This window comes from Alnus glutinosa, chromosome 5 (genome assembly GCF_958979055.1).
Source record: "Alnus glutinosa chromosome 5, dhAlnGlut1.1, whole genome shotgun sequence".
NCBI classification, from domain to species: domain Eukaryota; kingdom Viridiplantae; phylum Streptophyta; class Magnoliopsida; order Fagales; family Betulaceae; genus Alnus; species Alnus glutinosa.
In genome coordinates, this window is record NC_084890.1 from 3,548,242 (window position 1) to 3,559,791 (window position 11,550).

Here is an 11,550-nt window from a genome sequence, read left to right on the forward strand (position 1 = left end):
TGGAAAAAGACTGCTACCAGTTCAAAATCATAGCACGGAAGTCCATCGAGATTAGAGACGGAGGGAAGGGGGGGTAGATAGGGGCCATGGCCCCCCCTCAACTTTTAAGAAGAAAAAATATTGAAGTGTAGAAGAAACACCGCATATTGAAGTGAAGTGGACGGCTGAAACTCAACTGGGATGCCGTTGATAAGAAGAAAAAGATTATGGGAGTGAGTCTGGCTGTTAGGGACAACTTATGGCTGCTTTATGCATGACCCAGCCGTACATCTCTGATCCAACCACTGCGGAAGCTTTTGCTGCTCGTCGTGGAATTCAATTGTGCAGAGAGTTGGGCATCCGGAACATCATTCTTGAGGGAGGTTCGCTTGAAATTGTCACTGCCATGCGGAAGAGCGAAAGGTGGGCGCAAGCTTACAGTAGTATTATTGATGAAGCTCGGATCCTCATGTCCTCTTTCCCGTCCTAGGAGATCAGCTAGCTTTGTGCGTCGAGAAAGGAATCACTTGGCTCATGGTTTGGCTCGTCTAGTTGTCTCTAAAGGAATTAATCGCACGTGGCTGGACACGTGGCCATATTGTCTTTCCTGAAGTTTTCGGATTGGTCTATGTACTGATTAAGTTCTAATACAATTCAGTCTCTTTTAAAAAATAAAAAAATAAATAAAGCCACATTCTTTTTTGTGGAAGCAACAACTTTAGGTCACTGGATCCATTAGCACCCATGGACTCCAAGAGTGCCTGATGCAAAATTATTGAAAAAATAAGCCCAACAGTTTATGGATGTAAACTGTTACAGAAAAAAAAAATATATTAAAATTGATTTATGTTTAATTTACTTAAAATTTACTTATATATATATATATATATATATATACTTTAACCCTACTTTAAAAAAAAAAAAATTATTTAGCCCCTCCCATTAAAATGTCCGGTTCGTCCTGATCGAGATGAGGCAGTAGAAAGTTAACGTAAAGGAGGAATAAGGAAAGAGAGAAACAATATTTCTGTTATAAATATATCATTGACATCAATTTTACGATATGATAAATTTTTCTGATGTTAAATGAGTTATAATAGGAATATCAATAATCACATTTATTTTATTTCTAATCAGTATGTCAGAAAAATTGAACGCTAAATGATATATGTTAAAAATTAGCAAATACTTTTAAAGTATTCATGCTAATTTTAGCATGTCATAACTAATATAAGTACAAGATGCTATTTCTTTTTAGAATAGAACAATCTACAAATGGCACTGCTTATAAGATACAATATTAATGTAATTATAAATTTCCTCAGGCTTTAATTCAATCAAGAAACACCTTCATCACTTGAATTTTTTTTTTTTTAATAAATGAAATTGTATACCATATCTTAAAAATAAATAAAGGCATATGAAACATAATTTAACATCTTACAACAAAGCCAACAGTTTTACTCCAACAATTTTAACAAAAATAAATAAATGCCACATCTTCCCCTTCTTATTCTCATAGGAAGAATATGTAATGAGAAATGATCCATACACTCATTTCTCACAACAGCCACACAACAAGCTGATGTGACTGGTAATATTTTATTATTTTTTTTTGTAAAAAAATAATAAAATATTACTAACACGTCAATTTATTGTGGGATTATTGTGAGAATTGAGTGTAGGGATCATTTCTCGTATGTAATACTTCGAATACATACGTCAAGATGGCTAGAAAAGTCCAAACTTTAATCGTGTAATTTCTTCTTTTATCTTTTTTTCCACACCCGTATGCAGAATAGTCAAAGCCCTTCCAGCCACGATCTCCAGTCTTATCGATCTGCTGATCTGCATAATAAACCAAAAAAAGACGCATGAAGTGGGAGAAAGATTGGTAAAGTTAAGCTGAAGACACTTGCAAATTTGCAAGTAACAGAGTGATCAGTCAGAATAATCACCAACATGGCCGGCGCTGCTTTCTTCAAATTTCCCATATGCCTTGTGATCACTCTCTCCCTCTTAACCTTGCTTGTTAGCCTAATTACCACCGAAGCAGCACCTACTTACGCCGATCACACTTGCTCAAATTCAAGCTTTTTCACTCCCAACAGCACCTATCAAGCCAACCTCAACCTCCTCCTCTCCGCTCTTTCCTCTAACGCCACCCGCCCCGACGGCTTCTACACAACCAAGGCCGGCCAGGCCCCTCCCGACGTCGTCATCGGCCGTTTGCTCTGCCGCGCTGATCTCACCCCGGATCTCTGTAAAAACTGCATCTCCACTGCCATGACAGATATAAGAAACCGCTGCCCCTCCGACAAGGTGGGGCTAATCTGGTACGACGAGTGCACGTTACAGTACTCCAACGAGTCCTACCTGAACGACAAGGTGCCTTTCCAGAACTTGCCGACCAGCACCCAGAACGTCCTGGAGCTGGACCGCTTCAACCCGTTGTTGTCCAGCACGATGAAGTCGCTGGCGACGAGAGCCGCGAATTCTCAATCGGACAAGAAGTTTGCGGTGGCGGAAGAAAGGTTTACGGGCTCACAGACGCTGTACTGCATGGTGCAGTGCTCGCCGGAGATGAGCGCGGATCAGTGTATGAGTTGCTTGGAAAGCGCCATAGGCTCTCTTCCTCAGTGCTGCTCGGGAAAACAAGGCGGAAAGGTTCTGCTTCCGAGCTCTAATATTAGATACGAGATGTTTCGATTTTACAATCTGACAGTATCTGCTGGACCTCCTTCTCTTCCTCCAGGTACGTTATAAAAAGCATCAGTAGTTTGTGATTTCACGAATAGTCTGAGACTCTGAGTTCATCTTTCTTAAAAAACTAAAATCAGTGATTTGGGTCTTCTGGCTGCAAAGACCCAAATCACCTCTTTTGATCTGAAAAAAATTTATATTTGAAGAGAGGAATCCTTAAAAAGATCACAAGATCGTATTTTTTTTTACAGATGTAATTGTGTATTTTGGGTTTAGGGAAAAAACTCAAAAAAAAAAAAAAAAAAAACTTTTTGGAGAGGGGGTAAAAATTTAATTTTGAGGGGGTTCATTCATAAAATTATATATTTTGCGGGGTTTTTGTAAATTTGGGGGCAGAACTCAACGTGGTCCCGCCTTCTTTTTTATTGAGGAGCCGTTAAATGCAATAGAGTAAAATAATTACCATAATTTATTTAACCAACAAATTTTTTTCTCCAAATTAGTTTCTTTCAACCTGGTCTAAGATTGTTGTATAATCTTCTCACATGTTTTTTTTTTGAGCTGTTCTCACATGTTTTTTAATAGCATTAAAGGTGCTCTCAGAGAAACTTATTAAATATATATGTGCTTTTCCTATATTATTAAAAAAGCATTTGCTTCTCAAATGCTTAAAAGATACATAACAATTTTATAAGCCTGAGTTTGAAGAAGTGGAAAAAATATGTATAGACTCTAAGAGCATCTTCAACAGATTAGATAAAGCTCTCGTAATAGGTATTTTTAGCTAATATCACTTAATTTTCATCTTTAACAAATTAGGTTCAGAAGAGCCGAAACTAAAATTAATAAAATATTGTTTCTCTTGTCGGAGAAAGAGCCATCGAGTTGTGTGCTTTCGATATATGTACTTCTATATTTATTTTTAAAACATTGCAAAATAATATTTAAAGAAAGTAAACAGTAATAAAGAATCTGTTGGAGTTTATATTGAAAAGTTAGTAGCTAAAAATTAAAAATATGTATTTTGAATAGCTAATAAAGCCTAGTATAGTTGGAGATGCTCTTAGACCATCCCAAAAGTCAAAGTCATCGTTCAATTTCCAACTACTTTTTCTACTTAATGTTTCGGTACCTGCCAGATATTTACTATTATTGCATCTAGCATATGGATATTATTATTGTTTGAACTCTAATGTTGGAAATTAAAATCACTGTTTTATATATATATATTCCCACAACGAAGCATCATAGTTTGTTTGTTTTTTAAAGAGAATTTCATGCTTTCATTAATCACAATGACACATGATAATTGTTAATGCAGGAAAAAGCAAGTCATCTCTAATTATTATCATCGCCATTGTTGTCCCAATTGCTGGTTCTGTCGTGCTTTTCTCCATTGGCTGTTTCTTCCTGCGTAGAAGAACAAAGAAGACTTACAATACATTCCTAGCAGAAAATGGTAAACAAAAAAGAATAGCTTTAGTTGATCATCATATGTAATTAATCTCTAATCTCCTTGCAGCTAAACATTCGGCTATAATAATTTTTTGAATTATCAGAATTCAATATATTTACTGTTTTGTTGTGTAGTTGGGGTTGAAATTACATGTGTAGAGTCCCTGCAATTTGACTTGGGTACAATTGAAGCTGCCACAAACAACTTCTCTGATGATAACAAGATTGGAAAAGGAGGATTTGGTACGGTTTACAAGGTAAAATATAGTTAGCAACAAAATTTATTTATATTTATAAATACATACGTATATATGTGTGTGTTCATTGAATGTTCTATATAACCTTGTTTCAAATATATTCTCAGGGAATCCTTTACAATGGACAAGAAATAGCAGTGAAGAGGCTATCCAAAAGCTCTGGGCAGGGTGCAGAAGAATTTAAGAATGAGGTTATGTTGGTTGCGAAGCTTCAACATAGAAATCTAGTGAGGCTCTTAGGATTTTGCTTGGAAGGAGACGAAAAGATACTCGTTTATGAATATGTGCCCAATAGCAGCCTTGATTACTTTTTATTTGGTTTGGCCAATCTAAACTTATATCTACTTTTTTATTAATTTTTCATTTTGGGACCATTTGAGACTTATTTATTTCCAAGTTGAATATTTAATTTTGACAAATACAGATACAGAAAGGCAAAGACAATTGGATTGGTTAACCCGTTACAAGATTATAGGAGGGATTGCTCGAGGGCTTCTTTATCTTCATGAAGATTCTCGGCTTAGAATTATTCATCGTGATCTTAAAGCTAGCAATGTTTTATTAGACGGCAATATGAATCCAAAGATTTCAGATTTTGGCATGGCAAGGATATTTGTAATGGATCAAACCCAAGGAAATACGAGTAGAATCGTGGGAACATAGTAAGTTCTTTATTACCATAACTGTATTTTCGTAGTTTAAATCAACAAATTCATTTCTTTTCTAGCTAGTAGCTTAATTATGAGAATTGCTGATAAGAAAAAGTTGCAACCTTGATAATTTGAGAGTTCTGTTTGAACTAATTGGCCCATGAGCTTCCACAATGTTACTTTTTTATTTTTATTTTTTTTAATAAGAAACTATTACAATGGTGGTTTTGGTTTGTAGTGGCTACATGTCTCCAGAGTATGCAATGCATGGACGATTCTCTGTGAAGTCCGATGTATTTAGCTTTGGCGTCCTACTTCTAGAGATTATCAGTGGGAAAATGAACAATTGTTTCTACCAATCAGAACATGATGAGGACCTCTTAAGCTTTGTGAGTATGGATCAGATTATTTCAATTTTGCTTTACTTTGTGAAAGCCAATGTAATCGCCTCCCAGTGCTGAACAGAAAAAAAAATACTAATAATCAATCACTACTGAAAAAGTGGAAAAGATAAGGATTCTGAATATTGTTTAATGAATTATTATTGCAGATATGGAAACAGTGGAAGAATGGAACCCCCTTGAAACTGTTGGATCCAACATTGAGAGATTCATTTTCAAAAAATGAAGTCATTAGATGCATCCATATTGGCTTATTGTGTGTTCAGGAGGATCCAGCCAGCCGACCAACAATGGCAACAGTTGTTCTCATGCTCGACAGTCACTCTGTGAGCCTGCAGTTGCCGCAGCAGCCGGCATTTTTGTTTCGGAGAAAAGCAAAGAGGAACATGAATACAAAGGAAGCAGGGCATGATGATTCTACAACCCAATCAGTTCCATATTCTGTTGATGACGCATCGATCACTCAAATATACCCTCGATAGTGTGAGGAAGCGAGGTGTTGTCTGTCTTAAGTGTTATTTGCTTCCTAGAATCTAAACTTTGGTCGACTTATGTACATTCATATATAAACATAGACGCCCATTTGGAAGTAGATGTGCCTAATAAAATGCCGAAGTGAAAACAAATATGCTTGGATCCGGCTTCAGATTCTGGAATTTTATGAACGGACATGATTGTTTTGGGTTCTGATTAACCCAAACCTCATCATTTTAAAAAGCCTGAGGAGGCTGAACCAAACGTTGGAAGTATTTTTGGTTTGAAGCCAATTTTTTGTACTCTGTTCTGATTTCCTCTTAACCAAAAAAAAAATTTCTGCGCAACGTTCAAGATCAGAGAGAAGCTGAAAATGAAGCTGCAAAGTATTGCGACTTGCTGCAAGGCGGAGGTAAAGGTTGCAGAGATAGAAGCCTCATCTGTAAGAAACAGAGCAATCTTCAGATCTGGCACAGTATTTGAGAAATTGGAATATTAGGGAAAAAAAAAAAAGAGGGAAAAGTACACATAACCCCCTCAAACTACTACTTAATTGTCAATGTACCCCCTAAATTACCAATTGTGTCAATGTCCCCCCCTAAACTACCAAAAAATGTCAATGTCCCCCCTAAGACCAACAAAAAGACAAAAATAACCCTAATTTTTGTTTAATAAGACAAAAATGTACTCATAAATTCAAAAAATTAAAACTAAAACAAAAAAACTTAAAAAAAAAAAATTAAATTAAATAAAAAACTAAAAATTAAATAAAAAACGATTTTTTTTTTTTTTTTTAAAAAAAGAACAAATTTTTTTATTTAAAAAAAAAAAAAAAGCAAACTAAAAAATAACTGAGATTTATTTATTTTTTTAAAAAAATTAAACAAATGAAAAAAAAGAAAAAAGAAAAACCAGTTTTTATTAAATTAAAAAACGAAAAAGAACAATTTTTTTTTTAAAGAAAAAAAATGAAAAAACAAAAAATAACTGAAATTTATTTTTATTTTTATTTTTTAAAAAAACCAGTTTTTATTAAATTAAAAAACAAAAAAGAACAATTTTTTTTGAAAGAAAAAAAAAAAAGAAAAAAGAAAAAATAACTGAAATTTATTTATTTATTTTTTAAAAATAAAACAAATGTTTTTTTTTTTAAAAAACCTGTTTTTATTAAATTAAAAAAAAAACGAAAAAGAACAATTTTTTTTTTAAAAGAAAAAAAAAACTGAAAAATATTATTATTATTTTTTTAAAAAAAAACAGTTTTTTTTTTTGGAATAAATTTTTGTTATTTTATATTTTTTTAATAAGTTTTTTTATTTTTTATTTTATTTTAATAATTTTATGAAGGGCATTTTTGTCATTAGGGGGACATTGACATTTTCTTGTAGTTTAAGGGGGGAGATTGACACAATTGATAGTTTGGGGGGGTATATTGACAATGATTTGGTAGTTTGAGGGGGTTATGTGTACTTTTCCCAAAAAAAAAAACACCCAGTTGCTGAATTGCAAGGAGTGTGGCAGTGTGAGGAGAGGGCTGCAGGATAACTCCCCATGACCGCACCTCATCAAATTCAGGCACTGATGAACCCTAGAAACGGTGTGAAAATCCGCAGGACTCCAATCATGAAAACTTTAACAGCATGTACAAATTTATTGAGGAATTTTCATTGTAGTGCTGTAAGGTGGGAGAGGGCTGCTTTAGGGAAAAAACCAATCACTTTTAGGAGATACGTAGCTTAAGGTTAGTTATAATATTGACAAGTCTAACATTAATTATTTCACTAATTATCATCCGTCATCTCAATTTGTAAGGAATTTTGTAATAAAAATTGAACATCTGCTCTTTTTTTTTTTTTGGCTACGGTGCTTGTGCAGTGTGGAACTTTTTATTATTATTTATTCTTGCCTCAATGTCGGTTTTGAAGTTTTAAAATATAATTAAATGATTGAATTTATTTATTCATACCAGCTTAATCAAATCCAAATAAGGGTCCTGATAGACGATCACCTCTGGGCCTACTAGCATGCCCCTAATCCTTTCAGAAGCGATAAGCCTTAAGAATTTTCCATATACGCTTCTTCATCAAGGTATCCAATTGACATATGCGCCGGTTAAAGTTAACTACAAAAACGAGAACGTACTATGGGGATTGTTGCTGATTTGGTAACTCAACTAAAGGTCTCATAGCAGTCACTTCCACTTTCTGATCAAACGCCTTGGCAACTAATTGGGCTTTGTATCTGTCCACACTTCCACCAGGTTTTTCTTCAACTTTAGATACCCATTTATTTCTCATCACATTATGATTACTAGGTTGTGGACAGAAAGTCCAAGTCTGATTTTTCATTAAAGCACTGTATTCACTGCTCATTGCAGCACACCACTCTGGTTTAGCAGCAGCTTGTCGAAAAGTTAATGGTTCAAGAGGAAGATGAATCATATGAAAAGCTTGGATAGGATATCGGGTGGAGTTATAGAGTTTAAAGAATGGGAAGGCTTTGGGTTAACAAAAAAAAAAAAAATAGTGAGATTCATAATCATTTATATAGCAGTAATAGCACAATCTCACTTAGTACTTTACATTTATTTATATTCTCCACCCAATATTAGTTTTTAACAATAAAAGCTATTACAAAATCAAAAATCCTTTATTACTGAACATAGCATCCAACATTAACGATCCATATGAAACTCTAATTTGGTGACGTGTCAAATTTCAGCATATTACTAAATTTTTAGTAGTGATGAATTGATTAGTGACGTAGAAGACACGTCACAAATCATATGTCACTAAAATTTAATAATGTGTCAAACCTCTTAACACGTCACTAAATACTCGTCAGGGAAAAAAAAAAAATTTGTAGTGCCCTAGGCTTGTGGTTCATTTTGTATTGTAGATGATACTTCGTTTATGGTTAAAGACGGAGATGATACATCCGTCCAACTTCTGTCTAAAAATTGAGGTGACTGAATCACCCCCAAATAGCAAAATGGAGGTGGGCGAAACCACCCCAAGAGCCTTGGGGGTGGCTCGGCTACCCCCGTTTGGCCTGACAAAGGCCAAACCCTAAACGTTTTTTTTTTATTTGTTTTGGTTGGCCGAACCACCTTAATCGGGTATAGGCTAAACGGGGGGTTTAAAATTAATTTTGTAATAAGTTTTATTATTTTTAGTTTTTAATTTTTATTTAAGTGTAGGACATGTGTCACTTTCTTAAAGATATTGACGTGGATCGGACTTCCGTCAATTTTTGGACGGAAGTTGGACGAAAGTACCATTTTCGTTTTTAACTATAAACGAGATACCATTTACGATACAAAATAAATCACAGAGAGCAAAAAATATAAAATACTTTAACTCTTAAATTTATTATTAAATTTGTATAACTTAAGATGGTTCCATAAATTTAATAATAAATTTAAAAATAAAATGTTAAAAAAGTATTAAAAAGAAAAATAGAAAAAAAAAAAGGAAAAAAAAAAAGGAATAAGTGCAAATATCATATCTCAGTCAACCAAGTTAGTCAAGCAAACTTGAATGCTTGTCTGTCTGTCCGTCCGTCCGTCCGTCATTAAGATTTAAGACCAAGTTGGCTAGTTAAGCAACCATGCATGGAAGAAGAAAGCCCTATGAATTTGAATCGGTCAAAAAATCTATCCCTAAAAACACTTGATCAGGTCGTTGCCGGAAAAAAACTGGCAGGAATTAATAGTTTTGGAAGGAGAAATGCCCGAGGGATTACCGGCCAATATTACTATTAAATCATAATTCAATAATAATATATTACAGATTTAATAATAAGTAGTCATGCATGCAGCCTACCACTTGGTCCACTTTGAGTCCTTCAAGTGAACACCTTTTGTTCTTAAATGTGGGGTACTCCCGGTGTGTTTATTAGAGGGTGATTTGGTGAAGTTTGTTTACGTTATCGTGAAATTAACTCTCAATCATATGGATCACACAATGATTTGAGAGATTGCCCTCGATTTGTAAGACAATAAAAATTTACATATGTGCCAATTTAAGTGCTTGCAATTTAAAAAAAATTGCAAAATCAACATTATGAGATTTGAGGTTGTGACAAATAACATTTAAGGGGTTGGAGTGAGCAAGTCACAATTTGACCAAGTTTTGAATATTGAACTGATCAAATGATAGAAGCATGCAAATTTCTATCTTTGTAAGGTATGCTGGAATGATCGAAATCACAAGGCCAACACATTACCATGTTCTATTTGACGAGATTGGCCTTTCTACAAATGATCTTTAGGAACTTGTGCATTCACTTTCTTATACATACCAGACAAGCACAACTTCGGTTTATGCATATAGTATTAATATATTGGAAATTGTTATATTTTTTAAAGTATATATTTTATGTGTAGTACACAACCCTACCCCTACGTATATATACTATATATAGCATTAAACTAGGGTTAGTGCTTTAATAATTAACAGTATATATATAGTACACAAATGTAAACCCTAGTCATACCGCATACATATATATGCATGCTATATAAATACTAAACTACAATTAGGGTTCAAACCATAGAATATACCAAAATATGTACGTAGTATTAATTAAAAATTGTATTTATTTTTTAAATGGTTTATTTCATATATATGTAAAGTACACATCATTTGGTAACTAACTTCTCGTAAAAAAAAATAGACATTGAGAGGTATATCATTTTGGATATTTTTAATACGTCAAATATATTATTTAAATAAGTATGCATCAATATATAAATGCATTATATATTTAATATATTAGTGACGTGCCGCATGTAATAGGTCGGTCGCCAAAAACGCCATGTATTGGATTATTTTCTCCCATCTGAAAAAAAAAATTGTAATTTTTTTAAAATTACAATAGTTAGCCAAATGGCATTCGGGCACGTGGCCATGCGGCCACATGGAATTCGGGCACATGGCTGAATGCGGCCACGTGGGATGCAGGCACGTGGCCACGTGGTGAAATGCAACAATTTTTGTAGTGGGACTTCTATCAATTTTTGGACGAAAGTTAGACAAAAGTATCATATTCATTTTTAACTATAAACGAGATACCATTTTCGATACGAAATAATTCACGTAGAGCAAAAAAAAATAAAATATTTTAACTCTTAAATTTATTATTTAATTTATATAACTTAAGATGGTCCCATAAATTTAAAAATAAAATGTAAAAAAAAGTATAACAAAAAAAAGAAGTGCAAATATCATATCTCAGTCAACCAAGTTAGTCAAGCAAACTTGAATGCTTGTCTGTCTGTCCGTCCGTCCTTATACATCATTAAGAGTCTAAGACCAAGTTAGCATGGAAGAAAGCTCTATGAATTTGAATCGGTCAAAAAATCTATCCCTAAAAACACTTCAGGTCGTTGCCTGAAAAAAACTGGCATGAATTAATAGTTTGGGAAGAAGAAATGCTCGAGGGATAACCGGCCAAGATTATTATTAAATCATAATTTAATAATGATATATTATAGATTTAATAATAATTTTAAATGTCAAATTAATTTTTAAGACCAATCATTTCAAATTAATTAGTCACTTAAGAATTAAATTCATTTGGTCATGTTTTATCAAATAAAACAATCCAAATAAATAAATACATAATCAA

At 33.5% G+C, this 11,550-nt stretch overlaps 1 protein-coding gene across 1 annotated transcript; it reads left to right on the plus strand.

Moving 5' to 3' along the window:
- The first annotated feature begins 1,794 nt into the window (after positions 1 to 1,794).
- LOC133868222 (cysteine-rich receptor-like protein kinase 10) lies at positions 1,795 to 6,071 on the plus strand. Its single transcript, XM_062305041.1, has 7 exons — positions 1,795 to 2,734; positions 4,004 to 4,141; positions 4,273 to 4,394; positions 4,502 to 4,712; positions 4,819 to 5,056; positions 5,283 to 5,433; positions 5,595 to 6,071. The coding sequence occupies exons 1-7, from the start codon at positions 1,942 to 1,944 to the stop codon at positions 5,925 to 5,927; spliced, it is 1,986 nt and encodes a 661-aa protein (XP_062161025.1). The 5' UTR covers positions 1,795 to 1,941; the 3' UTR covers positions 5,928 to 6,071.
- The last annotated feature ends 5,479 nt before the right edge of the window (positions 6,072 to 11,550 follow it).